We start from the raw sequence: 21,170 nt of genomic DNA on the forward strand, positions 1-21,170 counted from the left end.
CACTGGAGTTCTCACCACTTCGAATTGGAACAGTCCAATGCAAAACACATTTTCAACACAGTAAAGAAAATATGTTTAACAGAGTTCTGTTATAATTTTACTGTGTTTAACAGAACTACACATTTATACAAAAGTTTTTCAACCATTCGATATTAAAACTGAGAAGAGAGGCTACAAAACCAGGAATAGATACAAGATTCTTTAATCTACTCCCAGTCTTGAGAGGAGCCATTCAATTGGACAGATGGAGAAACTTTGCAAATGCAAGTTCAAAATGAATTCCGATCATTTCACGGAGAAATCTTCAAGCCAAGCGTGTCAGTTCTAGATCAGCATCTCAACATATTCATAGACAGTTTTAAAATTCTAGGGTTTTTTAGCCTTATCCCCTCACATACAAATAAAAACCATGATGATATATTTGAGCTTTTCAACTATTCAGCTTTCCTGAGGATGCTGCGTGCTTACATGGCAACTGGAAAACATTGATACTTTAAACAGCTACCCCAGCCATAAGAGGAAGAATTAAAAAATATTTTTCTTACAATAACCGGTAACTTTTAAGCACATAGGTGCAAAAACAAATAAAATGTAGGATTCTGCTCTTTAAAGCATTAGATTAAAAATAGGAAAATGAAGTAGAAATGCAAAAGCTTCAAATAAATTCCAGGGTGTCGCAAGGGATTTTTTTGGACACGGATCAGGGAATACGTTATCTTTGGTTTCATACAAGGACCAATATTTGTAAAGCACAATAATAAATAATAATAATAATAATCTGCAAAACACACTGAAAGCTACATTCAAAAAACAAAAAGTGCTATTGGAAGACACTGTCAGATTTTTGAAGTACACCCAGTGCTTTGGTTCTGAAACTAGGAAAAGGGCAAGTATTCAATACTATTGCATAGGCAGGGTGTTCATGCCAGAAACAGTCATTTTTTGGAACATGGACTATTTGTTTGAAACTGTTTACCAGAAAGATCAGTAACAGTTCCAGAAAAGCTTTCGGGTCACTAATCCAACAGCTCGTAATGTACTACTACTGAGGCACGGACTGTGGCCAACCCAATGATCTAGTTAAAGGTATATTTTGGAAGTCTTACTTCATGGACCATAATGGATCAGTTCACAACCTCAGCATCTTTTAAAGACACAAAACCTAGTCTTCCAGCATTTCCTTTGGAGACGTTAATCATCTGTGTTTGGGCTTCTGGCTTTCTGAACTGAACATCTGACAACATCAAAGGAACTTTTTCCCAGACTGCTGTATAAATCCTGGGATGTAAGCCGACCAATATGGTTTCATACATTTCAGGAGTTTTCTGGTCTATTGTAATCTGTTATGGTAAACTAGAAACTACACAGAATAGGTGTAAAAACCTTTACAGAGAGCCAGAGAAAAAAGGAATGAATATACAACAAATGCAATTTTTATTTAGTTACTTTCATGCTCTCTAACCCAAAGCACAGACGAAGATGGGATAATATACACAGAAAACGTGATTATTCGGGGAGCTATAGGAGCAAAAGGCAGCACCTGATGGAAGGTAGGTGGGTGGTACAGTGGGCTAATGTACTGTGGCTTTCCACTTCCGAAAGCTAAAGAGCTAAAATGGCTTAAGTCACAAGTGGAACGAGTATGGTGGCTCAACCTAGTCCCCAGGCTAGTCCTCTCATGCCATTGCAGCAGCACTTCTGGCCCTGCTATGCAATCGAAGTGCTGGAGCAGCAAGGCAATACCAGACTGGAGCAGCAAGGAGCACTTCCTGACATTCCCATTTGCACAAGGAGCAGATCATCAAGACAGTTCACCAGGTTGGCACAGTGAAAATGTACACTTACATCACATCATCGCTCAGTCTCACACTCTTTAATGGAGCTGGAGCTCATCCTAGCAGTCACTGGAAGTGTTAGGTGCGTGCGACTGCCCCATGCACACCACTTCTTGTGTCTCAGGACATCCTCTTAGCCCACGTGGGAGTGAGGAAGGAGGGGACTCCAGAAGAGCAGCAAATAATCCTCCCCCTGCCAAGTCTGAGGATGTCTTTAGTGTTTTCCTTGGGCTCTGGCTTAATGCAGCTCTCCTACTGCAACCCCCTCTAGGGTAAGAGTGCAGAAACAAGGGCTCATGGGAAAGCTGCCTTTCACCACGCTCATGCACAGTTTCTACATTATGCGTGGCCTTAACCTGCACTACAGAACTATTTCTCTAGCACTGAAATGCAATAAAATCATCCCAAATATAAACAGGAACTCTGTGTGAAGATCTAGCTTTCTCCACCACCCAACACCTGCTGTTGTTTGTCTGAGATATAAACTCCTGAAGGTTGCATTTACAGTACAAGTGCTGACACACCTCTTAAAAAGTAGGAAAAAAAAAAAAAAAAGGCAGTGCCATGTTCCTTCTGACCAATGTATCCAGCCACCAGGCTAAAAATACCTGACTGTCTCCTTAGGGCTTGTCTACACTACTGCTTAAGTCGATGTAACTTACATCACTCAGGGGTGTGAAAAAGCCATCCCTCTGAGCTACACACATTACATGGACTTATGCGCTGTCCGCACCAGCGCTAAATCGGTGGGAGACACTTTCCCACCGACATAGCTTCTGCCTCTCGTTGAGGTGGAGTAATTACGCTGACGGGAGAGCACTCTTCCATCAGCACAGTGCACCTTCACCAGACGCGCTACAGCAGCGCAGCTACATCAATGCGGCCAATGTAGCGTGGTAGTGTAGACTAGCCCTTAGCATGTCACCTGCATATGCTGAAGAAGTAAGCAAGCTCAAACTCTCCCTCACAATGGAACCCTGCAGTCCCATTTCCTTGGGCAACGAGCTGACTGGGAACAGATTTAATTGTCTGCAAACTGAACACTATCCCTTGAAACAAGATTTATCCGTTCCTGTTGCATCTTCACCTCCCTTTGCAAATGGCGGTTACCAGGCCCCCGCTCTTAAAGGGGTACTGTTAAGTATCTTTAACCTTAGGTCAACATTCCAGTCAAGCTAGCCCTACCTCTGCTGATTCTGTTCCTTTCCTATGACCAGCAACGCCCTGATCACACCCCTCCCTCGGTGTATGAAATTAACACCATTTACTTCTGTGCTGCTGAGCCTGCCTCAATGCCATTAGCCCAGCAGTGGGCAGGTGGGGTTAAAATGCTGCTGCACATGCAGCATACTGCTTTTGTTTTCATACGCAGGAGAGCAACAGAAGTCAAGAAGCAGATTTCCCCACCGGATTATTGCATTGATTTTAAAGGAGGTTATGTTTCTGGGTCTAATGTTCAAGTGTCCTTTAAGTAACCAAGTAAAAAGAAATGCAGAATGTATTTATAAAAACAAACTTAGAAGAGAGTCTCCTTTTATATGGCTGTCAGAGGCACTGGTGTGCAGTGTCCCCTCAGATGACCACAGAGCAATGAAAGCTCCATCCAAGAGGCTCCCTTCTCCATCTGCTGTTTGAGGAGCTAGATTCTCCCCTTCACCGCCCAGCGTTCCAGGTTACAGGAAAAAGAGTCTCTCACAGAGCTGAATAGCTGGTTCATGGTGCAGAAACTGTCCTGCGAGAAAGGCCACCTTGTGAGCATATTTGCAGGGGGCTGGAACTCGGATAGTGCCTGGCCAGTTCCAGTACATGTGGCAAAGCTTGAAAGTCAACCTAGAAACAACAGGAGGAAAGAAGATTCCATTAGAATTCATACCTCCCTACTTGGGACACTGTATGTCTAACCCACAGGGAACACCATATGTTTGTGGAGGGCTGTCTTTTCTAGGAGCGCTTTAAGGACCAAATCCTTCTCTCACTGAATTGCCATACTGGGGCAAACCGTTAACCTAGCTCTGACAGCAGCCCATGCAACATATTTTGGACACTAGGAATCTCCAAAGGTATTATATCAGCTTTATTAACAGTATACGTATCGTTAGGAGCTAGGGATTGTCTTCTGGCTCCACAGGGAGTTACAAGGAGCTTTCTGCAGGAATTAAAATAACTGGGAGGTGATACATCAATGCAAATCCCTAGGCAGGAATACAAGTCAGGAGAAGTCCCCCTGCCTTGCGGGAAGTTGCATATACCAGTTTGAGCTTGTTAAAAGGAGGCTACCAAAGAACTCAGCTGTATAAAGTGACCACCCTCACATAAGGGAGAGGTCACCCTCACTTGATCCAAGAACTGACACAGCTATAACCTAGGGACCCCCTGATGCCACCTGATAGAGAGCACAGGGGGTGCATAGGGTTGTACAGGAATCCCCTGGGTCAGACATCTGCATACTAGTTCACCAAAGGGGGCATGTGAAGCCTCTACTGAAAGCCATGAAAAATGTACATACTGATAATATTTATGTATTTATATTGAAAGTTATGCTCTTAGAGTTCAGGCATGTCACCAGGAGGTGACAGATTGGAGATGTTCCTTTCAGGAAGGACGTAAATGACACCTACCTACCTGTCCATTTGTGTACTGTATGCCTTACCCTACGTACCTATGTGCATACTTAGCCAGGGATTAATTGAGAGATTATAAAATCTACAGGAACAAATACTGGGGAGTTTCCTGTTCATGAATTATGACAAATGATTGGTCTGGTATATCCTGGAGTGCGAAGAGACACTTAATCCTTCACTTCGAAGAGACATTGACAGGATGCATGTCTCAACGAAAAGGTCATGGCCTGCCTACAGGGATTTTGGGTGAGCAATACTCTAACGTCTAATAAAATATCGTGTTAATTAAGCCTAGGCTCTAGTATGCGTGCTATGATTTTATTTTATAATGTAACTGTTTCCAATACTTCTAGTTGCTACTACTTGACTTTCTGTGCTTTGTTAAATAAACTTATACTTGATTTCACTATAAACATATTTAAGTGCTACATGTTAACTGGAGTGGTGAGTAGAGGTGACAGTGGGGTGTACTGTTTCTTTGGAAGCAGTGGATTGGTGAATCCCATGAGTGTTCATGGAGCAGAGATTGGACACTCAATGGAGAAGCTTGGAGGGCTTGATGGTTGGAATGTGCCCAGCACTAGTCTGCAGAGGGACAGTGGAGCCTGCGTAGGCTGAGAGAGGAGGGCTTGTTTTGTCCATGGCCAGTGGAGCTGGGGAGCCGACCTCCAACAGGCACAGACAAGACTTCCTCATGCTAAGGGCAGGTGGCAGCGAGGTGCCTCACAGTCCTGGGTACCCCCAGAAAGTGTCACAACAACCTTGTGACTAACAGGGACAGACACTGAGGACAGGGTTTGAAGGACTCTGTTCCTAACAGGGTCTCCATGTAGAAGACGGGCGACTGGCTGCTAAGCTGAGACCTACACATTAAGATATGTTTTCTCTGTAATGCTTCTGTTCTGAACAAGTAATACTTTGCTTTATGAAGGCTGGATGGTCACTGATTAACCCTGCCATTACCCAAGAAAAAGAAGAACGGCAGGTACTGAAATGAAGTCCGATTCGACAACATAATCAGTGAACTGCAACTTAAATGCTCAGTCTAGAAGAGGGGAGTCAAAGGACCGTGCCCCAAGAGAGGTGATGGCTACAGGCCTGAGACTCTTGAAGAGGCAACAAAGGGGATCAGAGGTGCAGTTACCTCAGGAAGTGTGATAGCCAGCACCAGCTACTTCAGAGAAAGGTGCAAAAATCCCTAGTGGACAATTATGGAATAATCTACCCACAGGGGAAGTATGTTCCTGATCCTCTTAAAAAAAGCAGTGGCCTACTTAATGCAAACTGTGCATATGCTCATTATCCATAGATTTCTAACCGTTTTTTGAATCCTGCTCAATTATATATTGTCACTGGCAGTCAGTTCCACAGGCTAATTGCTAATTATACATTGTATAAAGTAGAGTTTCTTTTTATCTGATTTACATGTATTGCTTTTTTCAATTTAATCGATTCTCTCCCTGTTCTTGTATAATGAAGAAGGGTAAACAGGAACATCCAATCTGCCTTCTCTGTACCATTCATTTTTGAGTCGTTAGCGTTTGAGCCAATGAACTAAGGCACGACGGGAAGTAACTTCACCTCATTCTTTGTAAAGGTACATGTTGGTCTCTAGCTAACTTCCAAATGGAGATTGTTTTGCAACAACAGGCCTTGGGGAAAGTTCCAGCTTTGTTGCTGTGTATTGCAAGAGTATTTCTCAATACTAAGTCCTGTTGGAGAACAAGAGATTACAAGAAATGGATGTCAAACGCTGATTGGTTTGGCATCATCATTGCTGGACTTTTGGCCATGATTCCCCCCACGCTCCTTCAATAAATTCAGAAATATCTCGAGCTAGTATTTCCTTGAAAAAGAAAAATGGGAAATAATATGCAAAGATGCCCAACTCGCAAGTGATCCTGCCTTACCTAATAGGACAAATTTTGCAAATAAACTCAGAGATATTTCCAAAATGAAGATGTGCCATGCTGGATCAGATCACTGCACCAGTAAGTCCAAGACGCTGACTCTCGCAGCAGTAGATAGCCAGCATTTCGGGGGGTGGGGCGCAGTTGCTAAATGCACCTCTGCAATCACATCAGAAGGCACAAGGAAGTAACTTCCACTTCTCTTTAGGGCAGGATTTGGACAACGACATCACAAAACATTCAAGACCAGAGTTACATGTCATCAGCGCCACCTCCAGCTACTCAGCCTCTCTGCTGTGCAAATTTGTAGGGAGGGGTGTTTGAGGAAGACCCCCCTGCTCAGTGCTCTCACCTTTGCATGTGGTCAGGACTGAGGTTGGCTGTGTTAAGCACACAGATATAGTGAGTCGGGATGCCGCAACCCTGTCGGATGCGATGAGACAACAAGTAAAAATCCACCCTGAGAAGGATAAAGAGAAACACTTTAAAAAGTCAAGTTGTCCACCTGTAAACAAGAGAAAAACCTGTGGCAGTTCCTTAGGTAGGTCTGTTAAAGGGGGTTTACACCTGAAGTTGAGTTTGCTTTATCAAGGTTTCATTCTAAGTTGAAATCACAGCATGACCTCACTGCCTACTCCCTCAGTGTATCCTCTCCAGGGGTATACTAGCATCTAGACATCAAGGATACAGCAGCAATACCTAAGAGCTGAATATATAAGTGGGCCTTTCGTTCCCAAAGCACTTCGGTCTATATTTATGCAGCACGTTTTGTGGTGGAGAGCAACCAGTACTGTGGGGAAGTGGATGGGAAATTTTGAGCAAGGATAGAGCAAAACCCCTTCTTATAAAATGCTTGGGGTATGTTTTATGCAGTGTTGTAACTGCGCTGGTCCCAGGATATGAGAGATCCAAAGTGGGTGGTATAGTATCTTATTGGACCAACTTCTGCTGGTGAGAGAAACAAACTTTTGACTTACATAGAACTATTATTCAGGGGTATGTAACATACACAGAGAACAGATGGGACCCCCACTTTGCAAGGTCTAATGAGAAAGTGCTCCAGAGTAAATGGCATTGTTACATAAGGTATCCTACTGAGGCAGGTACACTATGGGCTGAATTGAACTTCTAGGGTCTAGAAAGTCTAGGTACCAAATTCATTAGACCATCCCCTCTGGCTATAATTGTCAGCTTCCTGCTGTAAACCAGTGCTGAGCCATATTCAACCCTTTGCTCTGGAATTGAAAATATGCACTAGGTTTCCACAAGCTAGTAATGCAATGTAACTTGACTCTCCACTTTTATTGGCAGTTACAGAATGGTGATGGGGGGCGGAACATATGGATACTGGCAGAGAACAGACTTTTGTGGGTTGCCTGCCACTCACCAATCTCTACTGGTGACAGTATGGTCAATTACAGTCCCTGGAGCGGGGGCTACAAAGTGCTCAGTGGACGCAGAGTAGAGATTGGTGCTGATTTTCTTTTGAACCACAAAGACCACCATCTTGGGCTGGTAGTTCTCAAAGGCTTCAAAACATTGCTGGAGCTGTGGGATCTCGTAGCTGACCACTGTGTTCAGCTGGCTGTCTGACACTCCATCTCTATAAACTGCTATCTTCTCAGGCAGACAGTGGTTCACCTGAATAAGAAACAAGACAAGACAAAGAATGGAAGCTCCTTCACTGGAGGTTTTCCAAAGGAGACTGGATAGCCATTATGTTGGATGGTTTAGAAACAACAAATCTTGCATCTTGGCAGGGGGTCAGACTAGATGACCCTTGTGGTCCCTTCTAACCCTATGATTCTAAGAATGGTCTAGGGTAACATGGGTGAATTTGATGTCTTAGTACAGTTTCATGCTGTGAAGGAGGCCAAATTATATTTGGAGATTATGGTCTGAGAGTCCACAAATAAGGTCAAGTACCATTCTTGATCTGTAACAGAGTACCCACTGACATCAAAGGGCAGGTTTGCAAAGTTGAGTGTAGGACATGGACCTTTTAGTTAAAGTCACTGCGGTATGCAGCATCACTTGATGGGAAAGAGGTCAGTAACTGTGAACCTAAATTTCTTGAAAAATCTGACTCGATGAGCATTAAGAGTTAACCCCTAATTTTGAAGAAGTATTTTTCAGGCTGACACAGTGCTGCATCAGTTTCTATTTGGAAGGTTATAACCCCAACCACATGGGCTAGAAACTCATTCTTTCCTTGAAGTGAAAGCTTGCATTCTGTGAAACAGAATGGGCCACAAAGACTACACAAATATACTGACACTTCTGGCTTTGACCACTGATCTTTTTACTTTGGATTTAAATGCAGTCAGTCTACTTTTGGACACAAATAAAGCCAACTTAACTGCTGCCCTGGAAGATGCTGGTTCATTGACTCCCATGTGGAATGAGTTTGCTGGGTCTCAGTCCAGGCCCAAGTGGACAAGTATCCACATTCGAAAAGCCACCATCACAATCAGCACCTTTCTGGAAGAGCCTCATCGAAAAGGCTAAGGACTGAATGGGCCACGGAAATTGAATCCCCCTTCTCCCACTAGAAGGGGGCTCGTTCCAGAGCACCATTAAGGCATATTCACAGGACAGTATTTGGAAAAGCTTGCCCTACCATGGCCCATGAAGGACCTGTCCTGCAAGTAGACTTCAGCTTCCAGAGTTGTTAATTTGGCACCTTCCACAAGAAGCACTCAAAAGATAAAAACCTACCGTATCTAATTTACGTTTATAAATAGGACTGACTGCCTTTTAAATGAGTGCCTTTGCAACTCAGAACCCTAAAGCAGACCTAACCATGTGTCCGGGAGTATGGCTTTATTTGCGGACACCTAGTGTAAATTAAAGCATATACACGACCCGCTGAAGTGGTGAAATAATCAAGAAGCTACATCATGGTCCTTACACTTTCATACAGAATGTACCATTCCTTTCTTTGCACCGAGGGGATTTATGGTGAGATAAAAGGGCTGAGGTTATTCAGAGACAGGAGAATATAACCGCTTAAGACAGGAAGCAATATTGAAAGTGAGAAGAGTCATTCAGCAATAGCTTCAGTTGTGAGCTAGGCCTCATCGAGGTAATTAAGCAAGTCCCTGAGATAAGGAAGGAAGATTAAGCATGCCGTGCCAAACAAGGGGCCATTTCAATTTTTAAATTCAAAGTGAGCTCTGCAAAGTCTTTTACTCACTTGCTTAACTTTTAATTTGTTCTACTTTTTGTTTAGAAAGCCCAATTTAGTATCTTCCACTGATACTTCATATAGTAGTTTTTCAGTCAAGGTGAACTCCAGGTTGTGTTGGGAATGTTGACACTCAAACACATGGAGTTACAAACCCCATTATTCATGTAATGAAGCACAGTGGATAGGTGGATGCTACTTATTGGGTAAGATCCAGTTTATGGTGCTCTCTTTGGACAGCAATCCAGTACGTAGGAATTACCAGACTGAGTCAGACCTAAATCCATCTAATCCAGTATTCTGTCTCTGACAGTGGCCAGCACCAGATGTTTTAGAAAAAGGTGCAAGATGCACATTCAGATATGGGACAAATCTGCCCCTCACACTGGTCTCTAGTAGTTAGAGATTGGCTTAAGCCCTGAAGCATGAGGTTTCATATTCCTTTCCAATTTTTGGTCATTAAATGTAACAACTCTGGATATTCTTGATTGCCATAGAACTATCCCATCTCTTTTTAAATCAATAAATGGTACCCACAACTCTTCACCCTAGGGTACTGTATAGAGATGGTGCCTGCACTCCTGAGTACAGAAAAGGAGATGCATGTTTCAGGCTAGGCACACTTTTCTCTTTGCAGTTTTATCCATTTCTTTCAGTGGTCAGCGAAGAGTCACCTACTATGTTTCCTTACCTCATAGAACTTCTGTAAGGCCCCGACCAGACAAAGCTTCAAACTGTCTACAATTTCCTGATGAGGCATCTGGAACACAACTCTAGAATACCACTTCGAGAGAACACTCGTGGCAGAAAGAGAGAGATAAATATTACCTACAGGACTCTTGTGAGCCAAAGCCCAAAACAGTTCTACAATTCAAAACAAATTCAGCTCCAGCTTTGCATATATCTTTTCTCAGGCTGTTTCTAAAAGGATTCAGGCATACGGCAATAAGGGCAGCACATGATCAGAGATAATGCCAGGTGGTCCTTGGCATTTGGAATTGGTGACTGAAAACAAACAAGTTATTAAACCCTGTTGAAAAGGACAACCAAGGTTAAGTCAATATCTCTGGTCTTTTTTAGAGAGGGCAAGGCAGTGCCATAAAGCGACTTTATTGATAAAGAAAAGTGTTTCGCTTCCAGCCACGTGATGTAACTTTTCCACCAAAAATGCAACTCCCTAGCAGTGCAAGTGTAGGGAAACACTCAAGATCTGAAGACTTTTCATCAGTGTATGACAATGTGCAGCTTAATCACAGACACCACTTTTTCCTCCAGCAAGAGACTGTCAAAAGCCTGGAAGAGTAAGACAAACTTCCCAGAGAGTCTCCCGGTTTGCTATTGGTCAGGTCTTATTCTGTGTTTAGTTGACCAACACTTCAGAAAGTAGTGGGGAATACACAAGGAGAAAATTGATCAAAACAGCAACTGGCCTACTTGAGAACTATGCAGGATCTTCACTGTGACAGAGTAATCTGGAATGCTCCATTAAAGAACAGATCCATCTGTCTCCCTCTGCAGTCCATGGCATGCGTCACATTCTCTGCAAACACTGGCTGCAGTGTGAGGCACACACATCAGCCAAACACAGAGCTGCTTAGAGGTCCAGGTTTTACAGGCATGTAAAGAGGTAGAACCTACTCTAATTTAGAAACAACTTACAGATTGGTGCTTGCAATGAAGCCAACCACAGAGCGCATTCCCCTGCTGGGATCATGGTACACATCCATGCCAATCACCATCAGCTGTTTCTGGAAAGGAGAAAGGAAGCCCAGTGCACTGGGGAACTGTGAGTCAGAGGCATAACTCACCATTTCACTGGAAACTATATCTGAACTCTTTCTAAAGAGTAAAAAAGCAGAGCTGAATTAAATGCTAAGAGGGAGTTTCACCCTCGGCTTTAACCCCTGCAGTGGTCATAAAATCCCTGGAATTAATCAAAAGTACTCGTTACCACCAGAGAGCTAACCAGATAGTTCATTTTATCTATCCTTCATCAGTTCTGTGGCATACAACATGCCCCCCCCCCCATGATGTAGGGAAGTTCTATTATCCCCATTTTACAGACGGGTAATGGAGGCACAGAGAGAATAAATGTGCAGGGAAGAGGTCTGTAGCAGAGCTTGGAATCAAACCCATGCCTTCTGAGTCCCAGGCTAGCATGCTGATGACCTGTAAGAGACAGGTTAAGGGTAAGAGTACATTCCCCCATGAAAGAGGGAAGAAGGGGGATACATTTCAGAGAGGCTGAATACCCCTTTCACACTATCAACTATTCTTCCTCTATCCGATCTAGGATGAATGAGAGAGAGTGAGTATGAGTGTGTGTAAATACAATGAAAGGCCACAGAGAAGTCACAGATGAGAGCCCTGCACCTACAGGTAGGTCATTCAGGGTGCTGAAGCCTCCCTTGATGGAACTAACTTTTGCATGGCTTACCAATGGGATGTCCACTCCCCAGAGTTCCCCACCTAGCTTGCAATTAATCTGCAGTAGAATTTTCTGTGCTACGCTCCTTAATTTGTTGGGCTGGGTCATGATGGTTCGGGCATTGATGACCTGCAGCAATGGGAAATATTAAAAATCAGTTAACTCCAGCTAAGTTTTTAAGACTGCAAAAGCAGGGTCTACTTTTTTCCTCCCCAGACTGTATTCCTACTATAAATCAATCATAAATTTAACAGATTATACTTGCATATTGCAAGGTGTCCAACTATACAACTTTAACGGCTGTTAAGTTTTTCCATTAGTATTCTATTTCTTTGCTTTATCTCAAAGCTTTTAAGAAGTAAAAGTAAAACTTGACATTTGTTAAAGCCTGTATAACCAAGTTCTGGTCCCTGGATCTGCAAGTGTAATTCTCATTAAGTCAAGAGTTTTGAATGTGCATCCAAGGGCAGAATTTAGCCTTCACTTAGCAAAAGTCTCATACGCAGCAAACACAAAAACTGATACCCATCCAGCCCTTTACCCCCAATTCATCCAAAGCTCGCAAGTATTTTTAAGGATGCTTACACCCTAGATTAGCTTTTATGTCCCTCTCCACCCATCGGAAAAGAAAAGATGTTTCCCCAAATGGAATGATGTTTGCATTACATCTCCCAGCAAACTAAAGTGTCTTTCTAGCAACTTTCATTTAAAAAAAAAAAAAAAAAAAAAACCACACACACTATATGTGCTGGCAGTTGTACCTGCACTATCTTCCTCTTCTGAATGGAATCGAAGCTCCTCAACAGTTGCCATAGGTCTTACATTCACAACAGCTAAAGGAGAACCTCCTTTTGCTTAACTGGCAGGGGTCTGAGGTTTTGAAACAGGGGGATTTGAGTTCTATCCTTGCTGTTCCATTGGCCAAGGTGTGAAGCACATGAAGCCCCAGCCAGCCACAACTACTTGCAGAGATAACCATGAAACAGTTCTTTAAGGCTAAACACAATATTCACAAGCAAGGCAAGAGTCCACAACACAATTTGAATGCGACTAATTACAGATTAAATACAACCTATTGTTATTCTGCTATAGACAACATGACCACCAAGATGATAATCCAGCCACCCAAGGGCTTTTTCTAGGCATGCCAACTTTGCTATACAGGCGAGTCTCATCTTACGCTGGGGTTACATTCCGCTGTCAGCGCGTAAAGCGAAAAATCGCGTATAGTCAAAATTACATTAAGTGTAATGGCGGGCGGAATCGCCCGCACTCCAGGTACAGTATTTAAATTGTTATTTTTCTCTCTTTTTTTTTGGCCGACCGCGCAAAGCTGAATTCGCGCATGTTAAATGTGCGCAAGATGAGACTTGCCTGTACTGGACTTAATTTAGATGTATGCAGTAAATTACATGGCTTGTTCACTGTATACTTAAGGGTTAGGTTAAATGGTCATGATTTGATGTTACTGTAGGATTTTGTTTATTTTTAATTATAGCCAGATGAGCCTGCCTGCTCTACTGCTTCCAGAGGTGTACTGGCTCCATAGAGAAATGTGACGGGAAGCTTCAAATGTAGACGAGGATGACATGGACAGTATTTTGTGGCCTCATTCCAGGCAAGAACTTGGTGTATGGAATCCTTGTCTCCACCATGTCAAACCCCCACCCCAAGAAGTTATAATACCGCAGTGACCTGACTCACCTGAGAGGGTACTGGAGATTGCACACAGCACAGCTTTTTAATGGCTCCGTACAAGTCATCTCTGGTCCCAGTGATGATACATACGACCATCTGCATCTTACCCTTCAAGAGACAAATGCAGAGTCAGGCTTTAGCACCACAAATTTTGCTGGATGCTCAAACTTTTTTCTGCCTTTGCAATGGAATGAATGCAGCACCCTGAGTAGCACTGTGATGAAGGGAAGTAACACACAACCCTGGGACATTAGCTCCCACTGTCTAATAAAGCAGCAGCCAAGACCAGTATCACAGCTATTTGTCAGAGAGCGAGCAGAATCCTCACCAAGAGCCTATTACTGTAGTTACTGTAATACTCTTAAGAATAGATTTGGTATTATTAGCACCTTCACAGTAACAACTGTGTGCCTCATTAGTTGTCAGGTCTCCCCAGCTCCCTCCACTCCCTTGTTTATACCTAAGGCTTGGAAATGGAGTGGATTTGGGAGCACAGATCTTCAGTAATAGCACCATGAACTGCGCAACCCCAACGTTCCTTTCTAGTATCAAAGCCCTTCACTGATGGGCTCACATCCAACCTCCATGACATGAACTACTGCAATTAAAGTAAACCTCGTGCCTCATTTAACTGAGATAACAAGCACCAAGGCGCTCATAGCTGCATGTTGTGAAAGATCTACTGACACAGAAGGCATTACTGTGGAGGGCTGGGAAATAATTGTTCCACAAATAACTAACGTAAACAGGCCAAGTCCTTATCACCATAACAGTGCAAAGGAACATTACAAGTGCAACATCTGCATTAGATCCCAGGAATAGAACGTGGGCAGGTAGCAAAGTCTCTCTCAAGACCTTTGCTGATCAGTCGCCTATCTTCAAGCGTCACAATCAATATGCAGCTCTTTATAGTTAATATATTAATTCAAGATAAACTATTGATAGGCTGCAGCTGAAGAGCAGAGCAACACCATAAGCAAATCCCACAGAAACAGTCCACAAAGGGTAGACTGTGTCTAACGTGGCTAAGTAGGTCTCTTCCCCATGCACAGGGCCTTCAAAGCACTGCAGAGCTTTCCAGCTCCCATGATTTGTATTTAGGGCGTACCCGAGTCCGAAACCCTTGTGATGCTGTATGACTGAAATATGACTGTAGTGAGTCGGTGTGGCTCCCCTCCTGCCCAGAAGAGGGAGCCCACGTGCAGGCACCAGAGTGGGTGGGACCACCACCGCCTGTCCCCGCCCCCCGGAAGTCAAGGGGCGGGACAGGAAGTATAAAGGCCGGCCGCCAGAGCTCAGTCGGCGGCCAGCCACCACAGGGAGCAGACGTGCGGCCGGGAGCTCCCGGCCAAGAGACCGCCGAAGACCGAGGCCTGGACCCTAGCTGGCCTGAGCTACCCCGGGCACGCTACGAGGAGGAGCCGCTGGAGCCCATCCGCTCCCGTCACTGGGAGAATCCCTGGGAACCCCACCCCACCAACCCTGAGGGTGAGACTGCACCCGAACCCCTCCGCCCCTGCTGTTACCCAGAGGAGCCGCCCGAGGACCGTTGGCCTGACTTCCCGGCAGAGCTACCGGACCTGCCACCGAGCCCTGGCCGAGAGGAGCCCATGCAGATGGACTGGCCCGAGCCCGGCGCGACGAACGAGGTAGGCTCTGAGGGGGATCACGGAAGTGGCCCGGGGGTAGCCAACCCCGGTCCGGCTGCAACTGAGTGTGAGCCAATGTCAGTGTGTTGCGGTCTGGATACCCCACTGACCAGCAGCGGCAGCAACCGCTGCTAGGGCCCCGGGCTGGAACGCAGTGGAGTGGGTGGGCCTACGTTCCCCCCTGCCACCCTCCGCTCACGGGTGGCAGGCTTCCCCCTCACCCAACGTTCAGCTACAGCAGCCTAGGCATATCCTGTGCTTCTAAACTATTTGCTCGCTCAGCCCTGCAAACAAGGGCCTGAGCTTAACTGTGTTTGCCCCGCCCTGATCCAGGGCCTGGGCTCCTGAACTGCTTGCTCGCTCAGCCCCCTGCAGTCAAGGGCCTGAGCTTTAACTGTGGTTGCTCTGACCCTGCACCAAAGAGCCGGAATTTCGGGACTAACTGACTGCTTCTTCCCACAGTAGTGAGTCGGTGTGGCTCCCCTCCTGCCCGGAAGGGTCGAGCCCCGGCTAGGACCTATTACAATGACCATTTACGTCCTCGATACTGCCACTGTTATTCAACTGCAACAAATTTTGTGCAAAGTATGTCCTATAAAGGTGTCAATGGAAAAGTGACGATTTGCTAAATAAGATTATCCTGCTTAAATCCATGTATCATCACTGTATCTCAAATGTGGGTGTTACCCCAGGAACAAACACAAGGTAGTTTACATCCAGTCTAGCCAGCCCATTGTGAATGGGCTATTCATGCTTGATGGCCCATTAAGGACATTTCACTCTAACAATGCGCCATAGAAGAAACTCATTCTGCCCAGACAACTCTTTCTGTGGATGGAGAGTGTTAGAGATTGAGCAGGAGGACCCAGAGGCGGATTGAGTAAACGGGCTTCTTTGTTGTGGTACTTGTTCCCCTTGACCCAATTGTCGAGTAAGCACTGAATTAGTTACAGCACACTCTTTTTATCTAAGTTAGTATCTAAATACCTACATTTTACTACACCACCACCAAAACCCTTATTGAGTAATATGAAGGCCCATACAATGAATATTAATAGCTACATACTGAATATAATTATCCCAGCCCCTGATTACTGTTTACAGCATTAAGCATTTTCTACAGACAAATTTTACCTTGAAGATACATTTCTTGCAATAATTGCAGCCAAATTCCCTTGATCAGCAGTTCACAGGGAAGGGAGGAAGGGGCCATGAGCCTGAGCTCATTTATGTAGCTGGGAAAGGAAGGGAGGGGGGAAATAACACCTCTTTGCACAAAGGGGATCCTTTGAACAACCACATTCCTTACGCAGCTGCAACACTTATCAATCCTTAACAAGCAGAAGGGAAGGGAGAGAGGTAGCACTTTATCTATCAAGCGCAAAAAAAACGGTGCCTGCCCGTGTCTCTACACCAGGGGTAGGCAACCTAGGGCACGTGTGCTGAAGGCGGCACGCGAGGTGATTTTCAGTGGCTCTCACACTGCCCGGGTCCTGGCCACCGGTCTGGGGGGCTCTGCATTTTAATTTATTTTTAGATGAAGCTTCTTAAACATTTAAAAAACCTTATTTACTTTACATGCAACAATAGTTTAGTTTTATATTATAGACTTATAGAAAGACCTTCTAAAAACGTTAAAATGTATTACTGGCACGTGAAACCTTAAATTAGCGTGAATAAATGAAGGCTCGGCACACCACTTCTGAAAGGTTGCCGACCCCTGCTCTACACCCTAATACCATGTCCGCATACCAGCGGTTTCCCAGGTCTCTACTTAACCCTTACATATCCCAGGAGCCAATGGCTGCCTCAGTGTGTCAAAGCATGAAAGGATATGCGATATGCTCATGTGACCCTGGACTCCATCTTAGGCCAGTGACTTTGCACAAACAAAGGCTGTGAGCTGTGTCTGAACCAGTAAATTTCCAGGCACATGGCGAAGGGTATAAAAGACCCCTGAGATTACGCCATTTTGCCTCTTTCCTGCCCTGATTCTCTGAACTGTGGATTTACAACTAAGAGGACCATACTGAACTATGGACTGAGGACCTTCCAATCTTTTGGAAGCTACCAGAGATTTTACAAGCCAGCCATCTGTACCATCACTGCTACAAACCCGATATAAGGACTTTGCAATTATTGTATGTATATGATTAACCATTAACTCATCTTTTTTTCTTTTATTAATAAACCTTTAGATTTTAGTTACTAAAAGACTGGCCGCAGCGTGATTATTGGGTAAGATCTGAGTTGCATATTTACCTGGCTATGTGGCTGATCTCTTGGTATTAGAAGGACACCATATGTGATAAAACTGGTTTTCAATAACCTCTCAAGAGTCCAGTGTCTAGATGGTGAAATAAGGGCTGGAATGCCTAAGGAGACTGCATTTTTGACTTCTTGTTAACCAGCATGGTGAGACAGAAGTTTACTTTTGTTACTGGCTTGGTGTCATCTAATGATAGAATAACCACCAGTCTGCTCTATTTTTCAGCATTTTGTTCTGAATCTGGCATTCTAAGCTGTGACCCACTGAGGCATGATGAAAAGGGGAGAAATGAGAGACACAGCAGAGTGCAGCTTCTTCCCACCTCAAGGCAGGACCAGGCATACTATAGCCACGATCGCTCAGTGTGGCTTACGTATCACTTAGATGTCAAGCCAGCAGTCAATGCTTTACAAGACCCTCCCTTACAGACGCCAACGGAAACGTGGCGCACACACAAGAAACACAAGGAAAATACGCAATGCGCATATGACTGTCCATGGATGATACTTGAAAGGATCCTCCCAAATGGACAGATTCATAAATGCATTTCTCATATGTGCAATCAGAGTGCCCCAATCCCCTAGAGGTATGAGAATGCCAAAACAGCTTCCTAAATAGGATTACCCAAACCCCATTCACTCTGTCCCTTCCTCCCCATTACCTCAGTGCCCAAGATGGATTTGATAGTCCTGGCATAGGTCTCTATTCGATCATCTTTCAATTCCACCCAGGCGGGCTGGTTTATCTGCATGCCAATTGGGCCAGAGACCTTCTCCAGCATGCTGACCAACTCTCGTGCTTGGTCCACGGCCCGTTTCGGATAAAACAATGCCCAGTAATGCATGGGAATCTAGGAGCAGAACCAGACAGCCATCATCAAATAGCCTGTATAAGTGAAAGTGATAATGATTTCCCCTGAGGATCTTAAAACACCTTACTAAGCCATTAATAAAGCCTCACTACCCACCCACCGAAATAGATATTTCTGTTTTACAGATGAGGAAACCACGGCACAGAGAAATTAAGTGGCGTGCCCAAAGTCAAAGAGCTAATCAAAGAAAGAGCTGGTAAAAGGACACAGAAGGCCCAGCTATTAGAAACGTCTTGCCTTCATATCCCACCAAATTTGAGGTAAGACAGCCAGAAAGCAGACAAAATGTGCATCTGCACTGCAGAGTCAGCTTCCAGAGGCTCCGCTCCTTGCTCTCCTGCAGCATAGACTCACAGTGTACTTCAATCTACACCAGCTCGGGAGGAGAAAATTTTTAAAAAATTGCATTAAGTGATAAAGAGGATTCTGACTTCTAGTTCCAGATGGAGCACTTCCGAACATCTTTCTCCTAACTAGACACTTCAATGAGCATGCACATTCTGAGGAAAGACTTTTCCCACTAACACTTTGGAAAGACAACCATCACCAATGTTAACAAAGCTAGTGCCTTGGAAAAATTCAACTCCATGTCCAGTAGGAACTGAAACAGTCTGGACAGGACCAATACTAATTGTGGCCTTCACAATTTAGAAATCAAAGGGACACTTTAACAAAACAAAACAAAAAAAACCCACAGCTGAACAGACTACTCCACGTGTCTTCCTGGTACTGGGAAGCAACCTCTCTGTCTGCAAAGGAATTTACCGCAGAGATGACAGCGTCTCTTGTTATTTCTTTGGCCCAGTTTAGGTCCTCAGAAGTCATAAAAGAACTGGTCCTCAGGTTTATTTTTTCCATGGGGAGAACGCGCCCTTGTGTCTGAAGAGAAGAGAACAAGAGCCATATGCAACTGTTATATACATGCATATTGCAGACATCAGGAAACGCTGCTGAAGTCCCCTCTGCCCTTCTAGTATGCGTACTTCATGTGAGCTCACTTCATGCAGTGCAATAAACCACTGCCAAATACATCAACATGGGAAAGAAAGGAGACTTTCTTCCTACTATTCTTCCAATGAAGAGTATGTAAATAGCGTCAACTGAACTGTGTATTGTGAATTTATGTCTAAGCTGTGCCTTAAGAATTTTTTGTTTGGTTTGTTTTAATTTAATTTTATTTTTTAAATAAGAGAGTCAAAAGTATTGCCATGTGGAAGAAAAATCCAGACGATTAATATCAAAGCTTGATTAACAGAGTTAAAGTCAGGAAAGCCAGAGTTAAAGGTTTTTCCATTTTGTTTTTACATGCTGGCCCTTGTGTGTAAGCATTCTGAGAGGATCTCTCATTCCACCATCACTTAAATGCACTTTTTGTTACTAAGGAAAGGGGACAGTAAAAGGTGCAGTTTGGTTTTCAGCTATATGCAAAGTTGATGGAGAAAAGGATCCAGTAAAGGTCAATGAATTGACAGAGCACTTGAATATAGCATATGGAACAACCCAGCACTAGCAGGGAGTGACACCTACAAGGGTCTTTTCCATCTCTGTCTAGGAGTCAATGGGAGGACATAGAACATGCTGGGTTTTTAATTCACTGACATTCTATAGTTAGCTAATCGGCAGATTTCCAGTGGTTGCACCAGGAAGCCAGACAATTGTTTGTTGTGGGTATAAGAGAACACAGTGTGTGACTAAATGCCATATGGTCCCCTTGGCAGTGTGGTACATGTGCATCACAAGAGGATATGCCACATCCCCACCATTCAGAACCTGCTTCTGGTCTTGTGTGAATTCCATAGCGCACATGCTCTTACTAAGTCACTGTTACAGATGGATAAGATCTGCAGGGTTTGCTCTGAAGAGGAAGAAAGACATTACATAGTCTTACAGCAGTAGGGTCATTAGGATGCAGGAAGTAACCACTTCCCTTAAAGAATCCCAACGGGTGACAATAATCTGCATTTCAATAGCACCTCTCACAGTGCTTATAAAAGCATGGTATCAAATATATTAAACCCCCTTGCCCTTATGAAGTATTGTCACCATTTTATAGATGGGAAAATGGAGTCAATGAGGTTAAGTGACTCATCCCAGGCCACAGCAAGCCCGTGGCAGAATCTGTAATAGAATGGAAGAGCCCTGTTATCCAGTCCCTTGCTCTAAGCACTAGACAATACTCATGTACGATGGGAAATATCCTACCTTATACACATCCTTATCCAAACATAGTCCCCACCGTGACAGTTCCTTGCTAGCAGCCTCATTCTCCTCAATCCTGTGCAGGAGATTACTCAGAGATGCGTGGTGCTGCTTAGGGCTCAGATTAATTTGATGGGTTAGGTCCTAGAGAGGATGGGTAAGGGAACAAAAGAAGTCACATTTGAGAATGTCACTATCCTGAGGTGGAATCGTATCGATATCAGACCCTGACTTGTATAGGCAATCAATCATTTTCAGGATGATGTCACATATTATTCCACTGGCACAAGGACACCCAGGTGCAGTTTCATGAGCCATCAAACACACAGCAGCATACTGTATAAGCATAGACAACGCTGACAGTAATATAACAAAGCTATGTACTTATGAATAAGTCACATGCTTCGAGGATCAGAGTGTGGCAAAATGTAAGTACTGGTCCAGTTGTTCCCAGGTAACTCCTTACAGCAAAAGAGGAAGGACAGTGATTATTGAATCCCATT

The 21,170-nt window shown here is 44.2% G+C and overlaps 1 protein-coding gene across 1 annotated transcript in view; it reads right to left on the bottom strand.

Moving 5' to 3' along the window:
* Positions 1-1,411: 1,411 nt before the first annotated feature.
* PIWIL2 (piwi like RNA-mediated gene silencing 2) overlaps positions 1,412-21,170 on the bottom strand; it is a 34,328-nt gene continuing 14,569 nt past the window's right edge. The window contains exons 14-23 of the mRNA XM_005285119.4: positions 20,671-20,811; positions 19,234-19,347; positions 18,259-18,447; positions 13,686-13,787; positions 11,991-12,110; positions 11,213-11,301; positions 10,245-10,350; positions 7,754-8,007; positions 6,719-6,826; positions 1,412-3,665 (exon numbers count right to left, since the gene is read on the bottom strand). Of these exons, the coding sequence (XP_005285176.4) occupies positions 3,509-3,665; positions 6,719-6,826; positions 7,754-8,007; positions 10,245-10,350; positions 11,213-11,301; positions 11,991-12,110; positions 13,686-13,787; positions 18,259-18,447; positions 19,234-19,347; positions 20,671-20,811 (1,380 nt within the window). The 3' untranslated portion in view covers positions 1,412-3,508. The remainder of the gene's footprint in view (positions 3,666-6,718; positions 6,827-7,753; positions 8,008-10,244; positions 10,351-11,212; positions 11,302-11,990; positions 12,111-13,685; positions 13,788-18,258; positions 18,448-19,233; positions 19,348-20,670; positions 20,812-21,170) is intronic.

This window comes from Chrysemys picta, chromosome 2 (genome assembly GCF_011386835.1).
Source record: "Chrysemys picta bellii isolate R12L10 chromosome 2, ASM1138683v2, whole genome shotgun sequence".
Lineage (NCBI taxonomy): Eukaryota > Metazoa > Chordata > Testudines > Emydidae > Chrysemys > Chrysemys picta.